Source organism: Mchenga conophoros, linkage group LG10 (genome assembly GCF_057382185.1).
Source record: "Mchenga conophoros isolate Kocher_MC1m ecotype Shallow Benthic linkage group LG10, M_conophoros_male_GT1.1, whole genome shotgun sequence".
Taxonomy (NCBI): domain Eukaryota; kingdom Metazoa; phylum Chordata; class Actinopteri; order Cichliformes; family Cichlidae; genus Mchenga; species Mchenga conophoros.
This window is the reverse complement of record NC_140535.1, coordinates 21,357,956-21,378,834: the sequence shown is the minus strand read 5'-3', so window position 1 is coordinate 21,378,834 and position 20,879 is coordinate 21,357,956. Positions and strand designations below refer to the sequence as shown.

Below are 20,879 nucleotides of genomic sequence, written 5' to 3'. Positions count from 1 at the left end.
TCACACAATAAAACCCTTAAAATATTCTATTAATTTTATGTTATTTATATACATACTTATTATACAGTCTTGTAGTTTGCTTTCCTTTCAACCTTGTTTCATCAAGCTGGGGTGGCACTCCCAATCTCTTTGTAATTGAATTGCAATAACAATGTAGGCTTTCTATTCTATTCTATTCTATTCTATTCTATTCTATTCTATTCTATTCGATTCTAGGCTTAAACCTTGTAATGCAATTGTTGTATGCGGTTTACATATTGGTGCATTTACACTTCTATTCAAATAAATGACCTCTTAAGAAGTAGTATTGCTTCTCTGTAGACACTCCTCATAAGTGCTTTGTTTATCTCCAGCACACACACGGTTAATCGGGATTGACAAGCTAAGGGTAGTTGCGCATGCGCAGGTGGCGCTTACAGAGGAAACAGCCGGGGAGTAGTCAAACAGTGTACGATCACAGGGAAAGAGAGGGAGGGGGGTTAAAGGAGAGAAGATCAAAAAGTCAGGTTCAACTGGGCTTTCGCCCTCACAACACAATTATGCTCGTGTCTCCGCCGTCGCTTCTTCTCAGGTGTCCGCTTCCCGGTCGCTGAATGGCGCTGGTTACCGTGCAGCGTTCACCGACCCCCAGCACCAGCTCCAGCCCCTGCGTTTCGGTAAGAACCGCTTTTCCCTGAAGCCTCCTCTACTCCTTCTACCGCCTCCACCAAACTAACATCTCCTCGATACGGAGGGCTACTTGAGGCTACATTTTTGGCTGTCTTTTTTGTCGGCTGCTCACTGTCACCCAACTGCCTTGCCTTTGTGCTGCTGCGCATGCGTGACATATAGCTACCCATCATTTTCAGTTACAGTATTAGTCGCTACTAGCTGCTAAGTTAACCTGAAAATATCTTCTTATTTCTTCTTATATACAATAAAAGGGTTAACTTGAAAGAAAATGACAGCACCTTTTGTTTTAATGCACACCGCTGCTTATATGCTCATTGTATGTACATTTCCGGTACTGTAAATGCTCAACTGGCAGTTAGTTGCTTTTACAGTATCCAGAATAGAGAAACTTTCAGCGATGGTGTGACAACAAGTCATGTCTGTTATTATGTAATGGTTTTTACCTGCATACATTGAAGTAGTCGCGTTGGTATTTGTCAAGTGACACGCGTGAGTGCAGGTATTTATTCTTACAACACTGGTGCAGTGTCCTGCCTTGTATGTAAACGAGGCTGTGGACGCGTCTTTTCTTTTTCTCTGCGGGTCTGTCACGTACCCAGACTGTCTCTCTGTCTGAATGCCTTCTATGTGTCTGCCTCTCTCTTCCTGTCTGTCTGTCTGCTTGTGTGTGTGTGCGTTTACTGAAGGCAGGAGTGTACCCAATGCAAAGCAGAGGAGCAGGTGGTTTTCCTGTTGCTGCTCCCTTTGCTTGTCTGGTTTCTACAGAAACAGGGAACCCCATCAGACAGGCAGAAACAGAGGGAGGAAGTAATATACAAGCACACTCTGTTTACCATTAAAATGTTATCTGTTTCACACTTCTGTGTGTGTGTTTTATTGACATTATGTGAAAAAGTTGACCTATATTAACTTCCCAGTGTATGTTGCATTGTCATATAGTGTTTACGGATTAAATTACACATTAAGGTGAATTCCTTGGCTTACTGTACAGCCTTTAACGTAGATTCAGAGTGTGTGCTTACTCCAAGACGGAGCACAGTAGGGGAAAGCAATTTCCCTTGTTAACTTGCTACTTGGACCCAGGAGAAGATTAGATGAACTGTGTATTTTTTCCCCCTCCTCCCAGCTTTGCCCCAAATCTCAACTACAATCAAGCTATTTTTCCACAAACTTTGTCAGTCATGGAATTTCTTTAGAGGGACCCTTTACCTTATAGCTCAGAGCAAACAGGTTCTGTGAGTAGGCATAATGATAACCTTCGTGCTATGTACACATATTTCTTAGGTAATTTGTCATCCACGATGAAATGTAGTTGAAGGAGCTTTTATGTCTTATCACTGAGCAACAAGTAGCAAGGAGTCTTGTCTGCTAAAGTGTCTGTCTTTCAAGAAGTGATGGTGAATTGAGGAATGAGTGTGTGCTGTAAAAGTAAGCACGTGTGATTTTTAGGAAGGTAAATAGGACAGGGGTTGTGAAGTGTATGAAGCTTTTTGTAGTGGAAATGTGCTATCAAGTTGTAAGCCACATACATATTTTGGTAGCAAATTGTACAGACACTTACGGCTTCCTGTGCTTTTTTTTCCCCTCCCCGTGAGTGTGTGTGCGTGGAGGGGGGGGGGGGATGTGACGTGTCTGTCTGTGTGCGACATGTCTACTAGCACTCTTCCTCCCTTTATATTAGCTTGCACCCTATGTGGAGTGAATGTATCTGCTCGCTGCGTTTACAGGCAGAGCACACACATACACACATGTTCATTTTACGGTAGAAGCACTTTTGCATTGTGATAATCTTGGCTGTAACACGTAAGCACAGACTGATCTCTGGACATGCAGATCCCTGCCCAGACCGCATGTTCAGGCTTGACATTTCCATAAGCTTTGGAAAAAAAATCAATCATTTTCATACATATGCAAAATATGCAAAGTCTGTGTGTTTTCCAATCTAAACAAACACTAGATGTTATATCGTACTGTAGGACAAAGAACAGTAACAGAAACTTTGTCTAATCTGCTGTACTAAAGTTGATATTACAAATGCATCAATGCATTTTTCCCCTCCTGCTGCATACTCCATTATGTCAAGCTCATTTTACATCAAAGGCGACATACAACCATAGAATTAAATTCCCCTTTTTGTCAATGTAAAGAAGTTTAACTACACATTTAGTACCTGAGTTTCAACAGGTTTTATCAGTGTTTATACATCCCAGGTCTCTTTGAGATTAAATTTTAGAAAATAAATGTAGTTCAGGTGCTGACTTATAAAAAACCATTTTGCATACAGGAACATTTTTTTGTTTAGTTGTTTATCTGTTAATTAATTACTTTGGTGTAGGATGAATAGCCGTAGAGGAGAAAGCTGGAAAAACTAAAAGTACACTTTAAAGTTCAAAGATTTTGCCCTCCTTCACTTTTTCCAAAGCCGTCCAGTGGACCACTTTAGAGTCTTTGCTGGGCCAGTTTTGGCTCCTGGGCCTTATTTTTGGCACCCCTGCCCTAACCTGTTCTCAGTTTTCAATAACATGTACAACTAGGTGCTTTGAATTTTTTAAGTTTCTCAATAAAATCAGTATGATTGTAATCTTTGCAGCAGTAGATATTTTAATAGTAGAGGCCAATTACTCAAATGTTCAGCACTAAGAGTTAGCGAGGTTCTAATTATGTCGCTTTGTTGTCTAGCACACCATCTAGCAATCCAACCAATAGTTTCTTAATGAAACTGTACCAAGAAAGAATCGTATGGAGCAGAAACTTTCTGTGACACCATTACTCCAGCATCAGGTTGTTTACATGAGTTGCTTTTAATTGCACAGGATCTGTTTTAAATATCTTTATTCTGAAAGCCCACAATGGAAATCTGCTTTGGACACTGTGGCTTAAAGGAGCTGGGAACCACCTTTTGCAGTTATTGCACCAAACTTTACAGTTCTATACTTCCTTCTCACACTGATACTGCATAAATTATCTACTGGCTGTATAAAATTTTTTTGTGATCTCCAATCAGGCTAGACCCCCTGAAGTAGCCCTGTATGTGTTTATTATTATTAAAATATATATACCTTTAATCTACTTTTGTGTGATGTTAATGTCATTAAAGGCTAGTTAAGCTCACACAGGGTGTAAACAAGATAAGTACAAGCATTACAAGATAAGGGCCAGGTATTTTATCAGCCACTGAGCCTTAGCATCCACGTTTGGCACATTTTTGTTTTCCACAACTTTCGGATTTAAATGTTTCTTTTTGTCTCTTCATGTCTTCATGTTCGTGTATGTGAGCCGAGAGAGACAGAGAGATTGTGTTATTCCCTGTCCAGCCACACCTTAAAAACAGACTGAGGTCATTTTCCTGGAGAGTGTGTAAATTGAGTTAAAGCGCTCTCTCTCTCTCTCTCTCTGTCTCTGTCTCTGTGTCTCGTGTCTGTCAGGTCACGCAGTGTTGAATGTTAAGCTGGATGCGTGTGCCTTTAATGTGTGTGTGAACATGGAAATATGCAAGTTAGTCTTTGTTATCCAAAATAGGACAGTGGGATTTCCTTTCTGTTCTCGTTTACCATTTGTTTGCATGAATTGAGAGCTCATTTGAGTTTTTACTAAATTTGTTTATGGTGACGTTTTCTCTATTTAAAGATGGGCTTTCCTGTGATTTCTTTTTTTTTTTTCTTTTTTTTTTTTTTTAAATGGCACTTTTCTTTTAGAAGTTGGGAATCTAATATAACAATGCCAAAATTACGTTTTTGTGCAAAATTGTGGATTGGATGCTTTTTGGCAATTCGGTGTATAAAATATTATTTCCTTATTTAGAAAAGAAGAAGAGTTGACACTGCTGATATTGGCTCTGACTGCACTCTTATATGTTGACTTTGTAATGTTGTGCTGTTGCATTTCTCTTGTTCTCAGTTGTATTTTTCTTATTTTATCTCCCCAGGAGTCAGGTAGCGGGGAGGATGACCGCCGCTCTCAGCCGAGGAGGTAAGATACCGACACACATTGAGCTCTGTGTGTTAAACTTGAAAGCATTTGGTTCACTGGACCAGAAATCCACTGGATATGTATGTTCTCAGTCTCAAAAAAAGCCAGTTCATAACACGGGGCATGTTAGGTTGTTACCCATGACCTCTCACCTGATCTGACCTGATCCGCACAAAGTGGGAGGAAAAAAAGGCTTTTCCCAAATACCCAGATAATAAATAATCATAAAATGTGTCTGACGCTGCAGGACTGCCTTTCTATACTGCTGTGACTTGAAAAAGGGCTCCTGTACTGTGTCATCATCGCATCACATCCACTGCTGTCCCTTATTACATAAGAGTTGGAATTCTGGTTAATCCAGTTTCATTCAGCCACACTTGCAACTGGTTTTCGTCCCCTGATAATTGGCTACTTCCTTCCACTGCCCGTTGTGTTTATTTGTTCTGCCACTGAACACTTTTAGGTCTCCTCTGTTATGTTTGGCCCTTTAATAATCTTGAAATCACGCACTGAATGAGATAATAAACAGTGGCTTGCAGACAGCCCATTAGAGGGCAGCAGTATCTCTGTGAGTAACTTGCTATGTGGGTCAGGGGAACTGCACTGTTGATCCACGGGCAGATTGGTAACCACTCCCAAAGTCTCTGTGTCTGTTTGGTCATCGGAGCTCTTCATCATCCAGCTGAGATTTGTCTGTGTTTGTGCAGCTGCGACTGAAATCTGTGCTTGCTGTGTGCATGTTTGTGTGCACAGAGACAGGTACATGATCGAATATCACTCCGAGTTAGCTCCTAAAATGAATGTTATTATTTTTCTCTCTTTTATTCTTTACACAACTGGATAAGTGTGATATTTTAATGGAAATCAGGGATCCTGTGATGCATGTTGTTTTACATTACCATGCCTACACATATTTTCCAGTGCAGCATATTTAAAAAAAAAAAAAAGGTGAAGCTGAATGAATAGCCTTACTTTGTCTTGACTTCAAAGTAACCTCAAAGCTCTTTTTTATTATCATTGTGAAGCTTTGTGATATTGTCCCCCAGAGGGGAACGCCTGTAGTGTTTTTAATACCCAGTTCACAGCTCGATTACAGGTTTGGGTGCATTATAAGCGGGGATGTTCTGGGCCAAGATGATATATTTGATATAGTAGTTGTTTGACCTGTGAGCTGTTATTAGATGTTAAAATTTGGTTAAGCTTTATTTGTATTCCTAGGCAGATCATTTGCTCTGGGTTGTAGGTCACTAAAACTGAAAGTCTTGAACTTCTTTTTAGAGCTGATACCAATGCAGATTTTGTAATACTTGTTTATTGGATATAATCAGCAGGGTGGCACGGTGATCAGCACTGTTGCTGTACAGCAAGAAGGTCCTGAGTTCAATTCCACCATCAGTCTTTCTGTGTGGAGTTTGCATGTTCTCCCCGTGTTTGCTTGGGTTCTCTCCGGGTATTCCGGCTTCCTCCCACAGTCCAAAAACATGCAGTTAGTGGGGATAGGGCAATCTAAATTGCCCATAGGTGTGAATCTGTGAGTGAATGCGAGTGCGAATGGTTGTCTGTGTCTCTATGTGTTAGCCCTGCGACAGACTGGCGACCTGTCCAGGGTGTACCCCGCCTCTCGCCCTATGACAGCTGGGATAGGCTCCAGCACCAGCCGCGACTCTGGAAAGGATAAGCGGAAGCGAATGAATAGAATGAATGGATATAATCATGACATGATATTATCAGTAACAGGATTATCATTATTCATTCCTTGTGTACAAAAAAAATCATATCATATCCAAAAATGAAGAAACACAAGAATACATCTTCATAAATTAAGAAATGCATGTGCAAGGGGTGTTGCAGATAATTAGAGAGTGGATCTTTTTAGTTTTGTTTTTGTAGATGTTTCATTTGAAGGCAGCAAAGTATTAAATTTCACTTTTTTCCCAAGTTCAGTTTGAATAGGAGGTGCATCTAATGTTTTAAAACTCCTGTGACCTGTCAGTGTTAGCACTATGTTTAAATGTAATCAGAGTGGAGGTAAGCCCACAGTCTTTGCAATAAAGTTTTTTAAATAAACACATGCTGCTCTCTCCTATTAGCTAAGGTGCACAATCCAACTTTTTATATAATAGACAATGTTAGGCAAAAAAATGACCTGTGGTAAATCACAATGCACTGTGATACAGACTCAAGAAGTTTTAAGGTAGATGGAGAAACTTGCATATAAACTGTATCACAAAAAAGTGCAGAAAATTTGTGGCTTGTGTCAGGATTGTTTTAATATATAAAAAACCAAACATTTTGTCTTTGATTTACTTGGAATGTATCTCCTACGTGAGACTTTGAGTGAGGGCATTAGTATGCAACAGTCTTTTTCACTGACGCAATGATATGACTGCCACTTTGTATCTTCTTCAGTTAAATTGTCAAATCTTGTTCACAAATTCAATTTTAAACTAATGAGTTCCACAGTCGCTGATTTCATACATCAGACCAACGGAAAGCCCTCAATCTGCTGCATAAATACACAGTCTCTGATATATCCTAGAGAGGTCATGAGAAAGGGCATGATGTGTAGGAATAAGTGAGCCTGTTCCCAGTATGATTGTTAGTTTGGGCAAAGAATACTGTAATAAAGAAAGAGTTCTTTGAGTTCATTTTCTTTTTTTTCTTTGTTGTTTTGCTTTAAAATCTTTGCAGAAATAAGACTATTTTCAGCATCTGAAATAAAAGTGAGCTAGATTATTAAATACACCTTTTAAGTATCTGTAGAGAGACTTTTTTCCCCAGCTGTCCATGTCTCCTTCACCCACACTGTCAGATCATTTAATTGTATAAAAATCAGTGTAACTATTAATGAGTGCTAGCCGAGTCTTATTAAAGTCATATTTCTGTGTTTTAGTTGAAGGTAAAAGACGGGAATTATTTTCAAAAGTAAAGAAATTAACACACATGTAGGGTATAGCAAAAGGAAAAAATAAACTGATGCTGTGTGCATTTTTCATTTCACTGTTTCTTTAAGTTCAAGCTGCATGTTGCATATTCACAATTCCAGCAGCCATTCACTAAAGCTGAGCCTGTCCACTGAATTCACGTTCCCAAAGTCTCAGAGGCAGTCTGTTCGTTTTCCCCCCTCCCCGCTGCTGACGTCTGTGCCCGCTGCGCCGTACAAGTCAGCAGCTGCAGCAGAGCTCATCTCTGACACAGGTAGTGAGATTCATTCAAACTGGAATAAGGCTTCAGTGAGGCAGCGCGCCTGCCTGCGTAAGCAAGCCCCACTGCAGTGCTGCTGATTAAAGCCAGTGACATCAGCAAGTTGGTGACATCAGCAAAAAGCAGCAACATCACTGGCGGACCATGCAGAGGGGAAATTAGGAGAAAGAGAGGTTATTTATTATGACTACAATCGGAGAGTATTTCTGATCTCTTATAATCTCATAGTTCTGTAGTCAGAGGAGGGGAAAAGTGGAACAAAGGATTATATGTCTGAATGGGACTCATTTCCATTTGTGCTACATTTATACATTTGTGTGCCTCTACAGATTTGTATTCATTCTTGTGTAATTCAGATATACTGTAGTCATGCTAACAGGCTGATTTTGTGTGATGTGTGATGCTCATCGCAGATGTTTAACAGGTTATGTGTGATTCAAAGAAATACTGTAAAGTCTGGGTGTGTGAATGTATACACAAGGTGAAGCTGCGATCACTAAGGTGACTGTCTGTGTTTGCATGTTTGGAAACATGAGAGCAGCAGAGTGTCTGGTGTCTACATGTAAAAACTACATCCTGGCATTCGCCACTTGCTATTGGATGGTTTGAATTTCAGCAGTCAAAGGGGGAGAATAGCCAGGTGGAACTTGAGAGATGGGTTCAACATCTCACACATAAACATGTGGGTTGCTGAGAGTCTGTAAATCCCAAAGGTGGGAATGAACAACCCCGTGATTATTCTTAGCTATCCCTCCAGCGCCCTTACAAGAAGATGCCACAGATCTTTCCCTAATCAATAACACCGGTTAAAGTAAGGAGGGAGGTGGTAGGGATTTTGAAGGGGTCGATGTGAGAGGCCAACAGGGAGATGAGAGGGAGAGTGGGAAAGTGGCTGTCAGGTTAAGCTGTTATTAGTTGATGAGGAAGGCCTCCCTGTGATTGTTTGTAACATGTGTCTGCCTCTGCTTAGAAACTGGTAAGTTTTTAGATACCTGTATCATTATCTGTTCTGCTTATAGCTCTGATCTTTATCAGTTCCCTTATTGATATGTTCAGGAAAACCACACCTGCTTCATTATCTCTGAGTCTGACCACTGAGCAGGGAAAAAAACGCTCACATGTGACTCAGGTCTGCAAAAATTTCACAACATTATCAGTTTGCAACTGCCAGGAGTGATAGAAAATGGGTAAGATTAGATACGCAGTCAGATGTCACATCATTGCTTTACAATATAAATTGAATTTAAACAAGTTACAAAATAATTCATTCAATTTGTAAAAGGATCCCACTTCCCATCCCTTCTCCTGCTTTATATATCACTGCTTATTCTTTATCTACTTAAAGCTTGACTGTACTGTTACACCATTTATTGTTCATGCTGTGATACATTTAACCACATGTGACTCTGCAGTCTAATAAATAAACGCTTTTCTCTTTGTAAGGATCTCTCAGACGAGGTCAAAATCTGTAGCTTCATTGAGCTCATCAGCCCAGTTCATCGGTTGCCTCTTGGGTCAGAGACACAGGTCGACCTAAGAGGAAAAACACCACACTGCAGTTGTTTATCCCGGGATATAAACTGGCAGTCAGCTGGTGGCCAAATAGTTACCCTTAGTTTGTAATTGAAACCACAAGGGATCAACAAGCAGCACAACCAAGTCTAAGGTCAAGTTTCTACTTAGTTCACAGGCAGCCTGAAATCTCCTTCCAGGTTTCTCAATCTCTTTTTTTCTGTTGTTGTTGTTGTCATGCTGTTGCTGGATACACATTCAGTGTCAGGTTATGGTTCTAAGAACTAGGGGTGTACTGATTTTGAAATACCCCTGTCTAATATAACAATTGAACCTATCAACCTTGCTTAAAAGCTTTCTACCCTTTCTTATTTGCATTTTTTATGGGTTTGTTACCTTAAGAAGAAGCAAAAATTCATTACTGTTAAAGATTGTACTCGCCTATGAACAGAAAAACATTTCCTCTCAGATGTTATTGTGGAGAAAATGACAAAATACTGTGGTGTTGTTAAGGTGCTGATAAGCAGCTCAAAGTGTGTAAAGTGTGTGTGTGTGTGTGTGTGGGGGGGGGGGGTGCCTCTCTAAAGTCATGCTTTCTGGGATTGCTTGGTTAGTTTTTCAATCAGGCTGTCAGCCAGACACATAGGCACATCCACATTTTAAAAAGAAAAAATGTCTTAATTATGGAGAGTTTTTATGTAGCGTCTAGCTCTCTTATTCGTTATGTTGACACAGCTGGAAATTGTCATTATTTGTTATTCTTACATTTGGCGTTTTTAAAATGTGCATGAGGCATCATTTTAAAGCAGCCACTTCCTTCTGCGTGTTACGTGGAAAAACATGGTGACCCAGGAACAGCGTGAGGAATTTCAGTGACGTCTCGAGGCTGTTGTAAAGCATATAGGAATGCCACCGACTGCCATTCTGACAGTTAAACACTTTTATCCGGGTACTTGTGGCTGTCTTTCTTGCACACTTTCACCATGTCTCCAATAATTCCTCGTAGTCTTCCTCAGACTGCTGTTGTCACGGATTGGACCATGTGTGTCTCCTCCCCCTCAGCGGCAGGATTTACCGCAGCCTGCTGCAGACACTTCAAACAGCAGACCATGGATCAGATGTTCTGAGGCACCTGCTCTGTCACAGGCGCTCTTAAATATGTTAGTGCTTTGTCACTTTATAATATTAGATTGTTCCGCTCTATGAAATCTGTCGGTTTAGAGCTAATTTTCTAAATCTGCGATAAAAAAAAAAAAATTGAATAAAAACGAAGCACCGTGTGGTCTTAGAGCAGAGCTTCTGCGTCTTCGCAACTTTACTTCGCACATCGTCGACTGTCGTCTCCGCGCGCCCTGCCCGCACTCCGACAGCAGCGATGCCTCCCGGCGTTGTGACCGCCCCGCGGAGCTCGTCGGCCGGCTGCTTCTGCGCCTGCTGCGGGGTGAAGATCAGACCGTATTTTACCGAGAACTCTGTGATCTCTCAGGTGGAAATGTATCAGCTGTAAGTTGCCGTGCTCACAGTCCGGAGCTTTTCTTGCTTATAGTAACGATAACACTACATGAATTATTATATTGCCTGCAGTGCCATGGTAATGGTCTACTCCAAACTTCAGCATAGACTTAGTGTGCACTTGTATGAACATGTGTTTTTTCTCTTAATGACTTCATAAGAAGGATATAGCAGCACAGCAGCTGAACGAGTGGCTGCAGGAACAGGTTTCCTTCCCTTTGCTTCCTTTTTGAGATATCTGCCAGATGCTTTTACTCATCTGCTAGGATGCATTTCTCTCCACCCACCTTTAGCTGTTCCTTAAATGCATCCTGAGGGGGGGCACAGCAGAGCAAGGCACACGATGTACCTTCAACAGAATCAGGGGATGTGATTATTTTGTCTTCATTGTGAAAGCCACGAAACGACACTTGCATTTAATTGGAAATTTATGGCTTGGAAGAAGCATGTCAAGATATAATTTGCACAAACACTTCATTAGCACTTGAGTTAGACATCTGTCTAGTGTTTGCTTGTGTGAGTCTGTGTGCAAGCCCAGCTGTCAGCCTCTGTCCTCTCTGGCATTGTATTGCCTCTGACATATTCTTGGTCTGCCTGCAGCACAGTGCATCTACAGAAGGACTTATTTGTCAGCGTTTTCAGTGATTCCAATGCATTCACTTCTTGATTTTTGTTGATCAATGGCTTTTTTCAATATAAAAGGTTAACTAGGATGCACTATGCTCGCGCAGATATTTGTCCAGTGTTCTGTACGTCATGTCATGAAGAAAATTGGGTGTGTGCAAGTCAGCGTGGGTGTCAGAGACTCTTAACATCCACTTTTTCTAACTTGGAAACTTGCATGAAAGTTTGCTTAGTTTGCCATAATTGTCACTTCAGTAATGACTGCTGTCCATTGCAGGTTTATCCTTCTTTGCCTTTGTTTCCTTTCCTCCCGCATCATCACAGCAGACAACAACAACATGACTTCCTGTCTTTGACGGTCTTTCCTTAGCTCAAGCCTATATTTAAACTTGCTCCAGATGGAGTGACAAATTAGTCAGCGATCGCTGGTGTTACTGGTGATTTTGCTTTTACTCATCATCACAGAAGACAATGAGACTTTGTCTTTCTAGCTCACATTGTGAGGGACAAAGCCTGTGTGTAGTAGTAATAATAATAATGACAATAATACTGCTTATAATAATAGCAGAATAATAGACGGGCGTCAGATATCTTAAGTCCATTACGTAAGTCTGTTGTTCAGACCACGAAGAAGCTTAGCTGGGACTGCCATCTTAATCAGAAATTGTCCCATTATTGTGTTGTTTTGGAAAATATGAGTGTTTTCTAAGAAAGCATTGAACTGAATAACTACCATTGAAATGCATTCAACTTTAATACTACAAAGTCACCTGTACTTTATATTCTGCTTTTTGTTTTTCTTTCTTCCTCTTTTACATTTGGGGGAATAAAAATCAGCATAATGAAACAAGTGTGTTTATGTCTGTATGTCACCACTGTAACAGTTCAGACCAACATAACTCATTAATTCACATAAATTTATGAAAAAATGCTTGTCATAAATTTTCATCAGCCAAAATGATTTCTGTTGCTTCATTCTGTGCAGCATTCCAGGATAATGTACTTTTCAAATGATGGAGACGGGCTCAAAATCCACACATTTGAGAAGCTACAAATTAGAATTTTTATTGAAAATGTCTGAAAATAATAAAGTGTCAAAAGTTCTGCTCTTTGCGCTTTCTGTCAGTGGACCTTGGAGAAACGTAACAAAAAGTCAGTAAAAGCTGTAAAGTCTTCCAAGGATGAGTTTTGTGATAGATGTGTGGGTGGATATTGCTCACCGTTCAATCTTTTCTGTCTTTGTGCAGCATCAGTGAAAGTTTCCTGACCGTTAAGGGAGCTGCTCTGTTCTTGCCTCGAGGAAATGGCTCCACTTCTTCGTCTGCCTCCCGTTTCTCCCAGCTGCGCAGCAAACATGCAGGTGAGGTGAAAATTCCCCCTCAGCAGCCACTGACTGTTTAACTTTTGCCATCTTGCGTCATGTATGCGTTACTTTCATCTTGCCAGGAGATATCCAGCAGCACCTACAGACGATGTTTACTCTCCTCAGACCAGAGGACAACATCAAACTGGTGGGTACCCATAAAAACACAAATAAGTCTCACTGATTTTATTTAACTGTCAAGACACAAACTGCGTTTTGTTTTGTTTTTTCCTTCTCTAGGCGGTTCGTTTGGAGAGCGCACATGCTCAGATCACCCGCTACATGGTGGTGGTCTCAACCAATGGTCGGCAGGACACGGAGGAGAGCGTGGTGCTAGGAATGGATTTTAGCCCTGTAGATGGGTGAGAGTGACACACGAGATTTTAGGTACCTGCTGGTTTTGGTGTTCTGGTTAAAGATATAACAGGAAAACTGTTTTCCCCACTCAGCTCGTGTTCTGTTGGGCTGGTTTTGCCCCTGTGGAGCGACACCTTAATACATCTAGATGGAGACGGGTAAGCAAATTCTTCAGCACAGGACACGTTAAACATGAGATCGCTAAGATTTTTAACTCACTATATTTCCTCTGTTCCTGCTCACAGGGGTTTCAGTGTATCAACTGACAACAGGGTGCATGTATTCAAGCCTGTTTCTGTGCAAGCCATGTGGTGAGTCATACTGGATAATTGGTACAGCTGTGGATATTTCTATTGTTCGTTGGTTTCTGTTTTTTCCCATTTCATTTAGAAGTCATGTTTTTTTTTTTTGTTTTGTTTTTTTCCTGACAGGTCAGCCCTCCAGTCACTCCATAAAGCCTGCGAGGTGGCCCGTAGTCATAACTACTTTCCAGGCAGCTTGTTCCTCACCTGGGTCAGCTACTATCAGAGCAGGGTCTCCTCCGACCAGACCCGCATCAACGAGTGGAACGCCATGCAGGACGTGCAGTCACACCGTGCCGACTCTCCAGTTCTCTTCTCTGACGTGTAAGTAGCCAAGTGATGTTTGTCAGATATGTTCTCTATGTGGAAAACCGATAGACATGAACTTATTTCATATATTCTTCCACCATCATAATGTTTCTACAGACCTACAGAAAGAGAGCTGACTGAGCGTCAGATCAAAGCCAGTTTGCGGGAAATCATGATGCAGAAAGATCTTGAGAATGTCACCTGCAAAGAGGTGAGTCTGCTTCGAGCATCTCCCAGTCAAAGAAAATGTTCGGAAAATGCCATGCTATTTTATTTATTTATTTATTTATTTTTTTAGTCATTATTGTGTGACTTTACATTTTGCCTGCACGTGTCTCTTTCTGTCCTGGATGTGTTCTTTAGATCCGAACAGAGCTGGAAATGCACATGACATGCAATCTGCGAGAGTTCAAGGAGTTCATCGACAATGAGATGATTGTCATTCTGGGCCAGATGGACAGTCCTACGGAGATCTTTGACCACGTGTTCTTGGTAGGTTAACCTCTGAAACACCTCTGTTGCTTTTAGCAGCAGAGAATATAAAATGTTTCTGATCTCCCACGCCTGTATCCCGGATCTGATTCTCACAAAGTGCAAGATAGTGTTGTGTAATTTTAAATTCAGCACAGTTTTAAGGTACTTTGCTGTTGTTGGGTTTGGAGAACTCACTGTATGTCAATCATTTCTTCTCACTGGACTTCAGCATTCTGAAAAGCTTATTGGAAGGTGCTGAACAAGTCTGAGGATTCCTTTTTGTTTCCTGCAGGGATCTGAGTGGAATGCATCCAATCTGGACGAGTTACAGAACTGTGGGTAAGGACGGAGGGGGGGAAAAAAAACCCAATACAACAAAACTGACTGTTCGGAACAAAAAAACTAAAACTTGCTTTATTAGGATGAAATTAAAAGTTCTTCATTCTGTTATACCAACAAGCTCAGTTTTACAAATCAATACATACCTACATACCCCTCTCTCATCTAAGCCTCATCTTTCCTCTCGCTCATGTCTTTCTGTCACTCAGAGTTCATTACATCCTGAATGTAACAAGGGAGATTGATAACTTCTTTCCCGGTGTGTTTGAGTACCACAACATCCGTGTGTATGATGAGGAGGCCACTGACCTGCTAGCCTATTGGAATGACACCTACAAGTTTATATCTAGAGCCAAGTGAGTTTGAGATGTTTCATCCTCTCTTTTTTTTTCCTGCGAGGAATGAGATCTATCGAGAATGACAATCATTCTTAATATCTACCCTAGGAAATCTGGATCCAAGTGCCTGGTGCACTGTAAAATGGGGATTAGCCGGTCTGCGGCCACAGTGATAGCGTATGCCATGAAGGAGTACGGCTGGGATTTGAAAAAAGCCTTTGATTACGTCAAAGAGCGTCGAACTGTTACCAAACCCAACCCCTCTTTTATGAGACAGTTGGAGGAGTATCAGGGAATACTCATGGCCAGGTACACACACACACACACACACACACACACACACACACACAGACATCCATGGTAATGCAAATATTGATACTGGCAGAAAGAAGTGCATTATCAAAATCTTATAAAACAATGTAAAACAAAAAAACAAAACCCCAAAAATATTCCTCTGTCAATTTCATGCAAAGAATTCTGAGAAGTGATATGTTACTTCATTTTCACTTTCTTCCGCAGCAAGCAGAGGCACAACAAACTGTGGCGTTCTCACTCTGATAGCGATCTGTCTGAACACCACGAGCCACTCTCCAAATCCTACGCACAGCCCCACAGCCTGGGCCGCTCAGATCCCCACAACCAAGCCAGCAACATAACTGGTCCCTCGGTAAAAGAACTGCTGGAATCACTGGGAAGTTCTACTGGCAGCAAAGCAACACACTCAACTAGTCAGCCAGATACGGGCATCCATTCCAATCAGCTTAGCTCTTCTTCCTTTAAAGGTGCGGCAGCTCCATCAGGTCATGCTGGAGCATCTCGTTCTGCTGTAGATCGGAGCAGCCGGCAGGACCGTCCTTGTTCTGACTCCACAGCTGCTTCTGTGTCTCTGTTCTCTCCTCCGCTGTCCAATGGCGTATATGACTCTGGGAATCGGCCCATGTTACCTCCTGTCTCTCAACCAAGGGCCGCCACTGTGGTGCCTGAGCCTCCAAAGACCGATAAGGTGACTGTTGCACAAAGTGTTTTGGTGGGCCAGCCTCATCCACCTCCCTCCCTTCACCACCTCCCCCACTCTCCTGCTCCATCTCCAAATCTAGCCGATGGAGTTCTAAAGCCACAGGTGTTGTCCTGTTCTCCTTCTGTAAAAACAGTGCTTGTGTCAGTGCCTGAGCCTACCGCAACACAAACCCCAAGCACAAAGCAGGCTGGACCCGACTGCCTCTCTGCCCCAGCGCTTGTCAAAAACCCAGACTGTGCCCAACAGACATATGGCTCATCTTTGGACAGTTTGGCAGCCCAACATCTGTCCACTAACGATTTTATCACTTATCCTAGTGCCATTCCACATGAAAATGTGCTGGTGTTCGGCCACACTGCAGACCACATCAACTTTTTCAGTGCCAGGGAAAAATTTAAGGGGATGAGTCTAGATGGGAAAACTCACTGTACTGCAGCACAGCAGTCGCACCAGCTGAAGAGTTGTGGCAAAGAAAACCAGCCACCACTGCAGGAGGTCTCCACCAGTGAGGGGAAGGATGAAGGGAAAAGAAAGGTAAACAATGCTTGTAGCAAACTTTCCCAGACAACTCTAAACATTTCCCGATTTGGGCCGCATATAGTCTCCACCCGTGCTCTGGCAGTGGGCTCGGGTTGGCTGTGTATAATGTAGCCACATGTATGGATGTTATGATCTGTTTCCAGGCTGCTCTTGTGTGAGATACTCACAAAATATGAAATATTTTTACATATATATTTAAGATACTTGGGACTGAACTGAACCCATAACAGTTCCTGTCAATCTTACCAGATTTATTCAGAATGGTTTTTGGTTCTTAAGCTATGTTGCGCCACCTGGTGGCACATCTGTCACAAATACATTGTGATTGTAGCAATGCTTTCATTGTGCTTTTAAATTAATGGTCTTTTATATTATATCGATTTTTTTTTCCAGAAAATGCCTGTGCAGGTCACAGGGCTGAGGCCCAAAGAGACTTTGCCTCTTGGCTCTGATAGCCAGACTGAACCTCAAGATCCCCAGGATCAGGATGTGAGGAAGTTGAAGCAGGAAATTGAAGATAGTGTTGTTCTGGCACACAAGGAATCTGGGGATATAAAAACAGAATTGAAAGAGGAGGAAGAGGAGGCCCCCGCCTGTCTTTACAGTGACTGGACACGAGGGTCGGTGCGACGTGTTACACAGCAGCTGGAGCAAAGAATGAAACAGGAGCATGAGACCCCGCCTCTCTCTTCTTCACCGCCTTCTCTCTCTGGCTGTACCTCCAACTCTCACCGGCGTCCACACAGCATCCATTGTGCAACGTTGTCTACTTCCCACGATGCATCTATTTGCTCACAGGCATCTGCAGTTCACACGGTGCACAAGGATGAGGGAAAGGAGGATGGGAAGTCTGGACCAGCTGAAAGTGAGGGCACTCATGCTGCGATGGCGGCCCTTGGGGATAACGAAAAAAGCACAAAAGGACAGAAACTCCAGCCTGCTGAATCTAGATTGCTCTCTACCTCTTCTCCTTTCCACCACTCTCCCCATTCTCCCTTTGCGTCTGTGAACTTCCTGTGTCTGGAGGGCGTCACTGAGCTCGAGTCGGGCACAGACTGGGATTGTCCCACAGAAGGACCCCACAGTGACATTTTCAAGAGGGAGACGTGGGAGACTTTGTGTGAGCTGGGTGCCTTCCTGCAGCAGGTGAGCATGGCTGGAAAGTGCAAGGCCAGGTGTTTGGGTCAGGCGCAGAAGCGAGGTGGCAGTATCCAGAAGAGGGTTCAAGAGGTGGAAGCCAGGATTCGTCAGGCAGGGCTGACCCCTCCATCCATGATGAAGCGCTCAGCCTCCCTGGCTAAACTGGGCTGCTTGGAGCTGCTCGCCAATGACTTGAGTGACTGGGAACTTAGCCGTTCCACTGTAGCTTCACCCTCGGCACAACACCCACTCCATTCAGCCAGCGACGAATCCAAGAAGCAGCGGGTTCACAACTCTCCTTCCTCCACTGTCCAGCAGCCAGAGATCCTTGAGACAACCACTCAGAGGCTTCCTAAAGCTGGAGAAACCTCAGCAGTCTCTGCACCATCAAATCCGAATCCTCACAGTGGAAAGCCTTTAAACTTTGGCCAAGAATCTCTGCACTCGCCTGGGCCAACACTTCTGACAACAAGGCAGCAATACGGAAGGACTCACCCGCTGAGGCGGCTTAAGAAGAGAACTGTTAGCACCCTTTACCACACCATGTAACCCTCAGCAGGTGTGCATCTGTGTACGTGTGCATGAGAGAAAGAGAGAGAGATAACGTGCCCGTCAGAAACGAAAGTCAAGTGCATATTTTGGATTTATTTAGCAAAACAAGCCGACGCCTCTTGCCTTAAGGGATGTGTTTAGTAGTTTCTTTTTTCCCTCTTCTGTAAAAATCCATGATATGGGAATCTGGTCTCGGCACAGGAAAAGCGGCAAGGCTACGACAGTCCCAGTTAACTGAGACTGAAATAAAACACTTTGAGAAGATAAAACAAAAAAAGAAAAGAAAATGTCATCCAGAGATGTACATGGGTCACATGTTTGAAATGTTAATAATACCCAAGCGTGCACATACTCATCACATCGTTGCTGGTTTCTCCTTTAGTCGACTTGATATTTTTGGCTGTCAAACGTAATGTTAGCTGGAATGTAGCCTCTGTTTCCCCTCTTCTCATGCTTTGACGTCTCTTCAGAAAAATGTGCCATTTATGCTGGAGAAAACGGTCCCTCTTGTATAATCTGGTAACTATGTTGGCAGAAAGAAAGAAAGAAAGAAAGAAAGAATAAATAAATAAATCACACCAACACCTGCTTGTCAAACCGGCTGATTTGGTCCTGAGCATAAAAGTCGTTGGACGGAGACTCTTCGTCGCGACAGAATAATTCCAGTGAAAGTCAGTCGTGAAGCTCTGACTCTTCCCTCAGTGTAAGCTGCATATGCAGGTTTTCACCAGTTTATTTGAGCATAATGAAAAGAGAAGAGGCCTGCTTTTTGTTTAGTTTGTTTTAACTACACAATACCTCAGTAAGTCAACCAAATCTGACCTGCACAAACATCCGACTCCGGGTTCCTGGAATGTACTTCTCAATCAGAAACACGTTTGACTTCATCACTCAGTAAACTGTCTCTCCTCACACTCCAGATGCCACACAAACTAGTTTTGTTTATGTTTAACTGTGTGAGAGAGAGTAGGTCAGGGTGCTGGGGTTTAAAGGCAGAGTGTATATTTGTGAGTTTTTGGCTATGTTCTCTTTGGGGATGTAAAGGTTGTATATTGTGACTGTTGATATTTTAGGATCTCCCTGTTTTTTGTTTGTTTTTTAGATCTGGTTTGTGTCTGTGTGAGTGAGACTGTGTAGCACAACTTTACCAAGTGAGCGTGCACTTTTTTATTTTATTTTAATGGATCTTTATGTCTTTTGTAAACTTTTTAGGAGCGTGCCTGTGATTGGCAAGTAAAGCTTCTCTGCAGCCTATCAGAAATGTCTGTACAGAGACGTGTGTCATACATGCACTTTACTCCCTTTTTAATTTTAATTGTGGCTTTTTTTTTTAAGTGTTTTGCTACTTTGGGGGAGCATGCTTATGTAGTAGGAACTGTTGGGTGTGTGTGTATTGTCTGTGTAAATATTATTTTATATCACGTGCTTTAACTGTGACCATTAAACAATGGAAATTAAGAGTCGGGCTTACTGTGATTCTTTCCCTCACGTTTTCTTAATGAACAAACTAATTTGGCTTCATTCTACATACATTCACAGTAAATGTCAATGTATGTAAAAATGACTCTTCCTGTTTTTCTCTTAGTCAGCTACACCGTTTAGCATTTTTCAGCCTTTTTTTTTTTTTTTTTTTTTTTGACTCATTATCCTGCTGGAAGCAGCTATCAGAAGATGGGTCATAAATGAATGAACCTGGCAACAGTACAGTAGGTAGGCTGTGGTGTTTAAATGATGCTAAGTTGGTACTAAAGGGTCCAAAGTGTTCCAAGAACATATCCCCCACAATATTACACCAGCAGCCTGAGTCAGTTTTACAAGGCAGATTGGATTCATGCTTCCATGGAGTTTATACCTCATTCTGAACCTACCATCCAAATGTTGCTGCAGAAATCAAGAAACTCAGACCAGGTGATGTTTTTCTAACATCTAAGTTAAGTGACTCTCTGTGATCATTTCCTGTTTCCTTTCCATCTGCTTCAAGGTCAGCATATGTTCAGAGATGCTCTTCTGCAGACCTAAAATATTCTGGGCGTTCTCACTTGACCTTTGACATCAACAAGGCATTGATCACTAGATATTTTGTCTGTTTTTGGATGATTCTCTATAAACTCTAGAGACGGTTGTGTGGGATAATCCCAGTAGGTCAACAGTTTCTGAAATGCTCAGACTAGCTCAAACAACCATGCTTGTCTACATAAATGTATTGAGTTGCTGCCATGTGATCGGCTAATTACATTGCACAAATGAGCAAGGTTGAAAAAACAGTAACTTAAAGATTTTTTTTATGTATACTGACATGTTTGGTATTTACAGTCAGAGGTAAAGTTAATGCATTTTAAATGTAAAGCCGTTTGAAAATGACATTTTGGTTTGTTTTGTCATTCTAGGTTTTTATTAGTCAAGCATTTTGCTGTTACTGTGAACAAATTTCACACTTTGGCTCCACAGTAAAAAAAATAAAAAGGCACAAGCAGGACCTGAAACCAGTAATGTATTCTGGTTACCATCACATACAGATCTTCAGACCTTGAGCACAAACATGATGCCGTGTTAAATTAACGGAGCGCAGGAAAGAAATCATTTCTCTGATGTTCTCTTTTTTTCTCTTTGTTTTGAATCAATTGTCAGCCGCAGTGCAATTAAAAACAACCTTC

At 41.9% G+C, this 20,879-nt stretch overlaps 1 protein-coding gene across 2 annotated transcripts; it reads left to right on the top strand.

Annotated features, from left to right (window-relative positions):
* The first annotated feature begins 406 nt into the window (after nt 1–406).
* On the top strand, nt 407–19,685 carry ssh2b (slingshot protein phosphatase 2b). 2 transcript variants are annotated; one of them, XM_085289269.1, is made up of 15 exons: nt 407–656; nt 4,598–4,641; nt 12,741–12,853; nt 12,940–13,004; nt 13,097–13,218; nt 13,306–13,371; nt 13,459–13,524; nt 13,645–13,839; nt 13,942–14,035; nt 14,188–14,316; nt 14,591–14,637; nt 14,847–14,993; nt 15,084–15,284; nt 15,495–16,527; nt 16,927–19,685. In XM_085289269.1, the coding sequence occupies exons 1-15, from the start codon at nt 594–596 to the stop codon at nt 18,220–18,222; spliced, it is 3,681 nt and encodes a 1,226-aa protein (XP_085145395.1). In that variant the 5' UTR covers nt 407–593; the 3' UTR covers nt 18,223–19,685. The 2 variants fall into 2 exon arrangements, with proteins under 2 accessions (XP_085145395.1, XP_085145394.1); XM_085289268.1 differs by lacking the exons at nt 407–656; nt 4,598–4,641 and adding an exon at nt 10,413–10,860.
* Nucleotides 19,686–20,879: the final 1,194 nt, after the last annotated feature.

What these genes read in the sequence shown, in the direction of transcription:
- ssh2b (XM_085289268.1), top strand. Translation starts at nt 10,733, where the DNA reads ATGCCTCCCGGCGTTGTGACCGCCCCGCGGAGCTCGTCGGCCGGCTGC. An exon ending in CAGGTGGAAATGTATCAGCT is followed by an intron (nt 10,861 to 12,740) that starts GTAAGTTGCCGT and finishes GTCTTTGTGCAG; the next exon opens with CATCAGTGAAAGTTTCCTGA. An exon ending in CCAGTTCTCTTCTCTGACGT is followed by an intron (nt 13,840 to 13,941) that starts GTAAGTAGCCAA and finishes ATGTTTCTACAG; the next exon opens with ACCTACAGAAAGAGAGCTGA.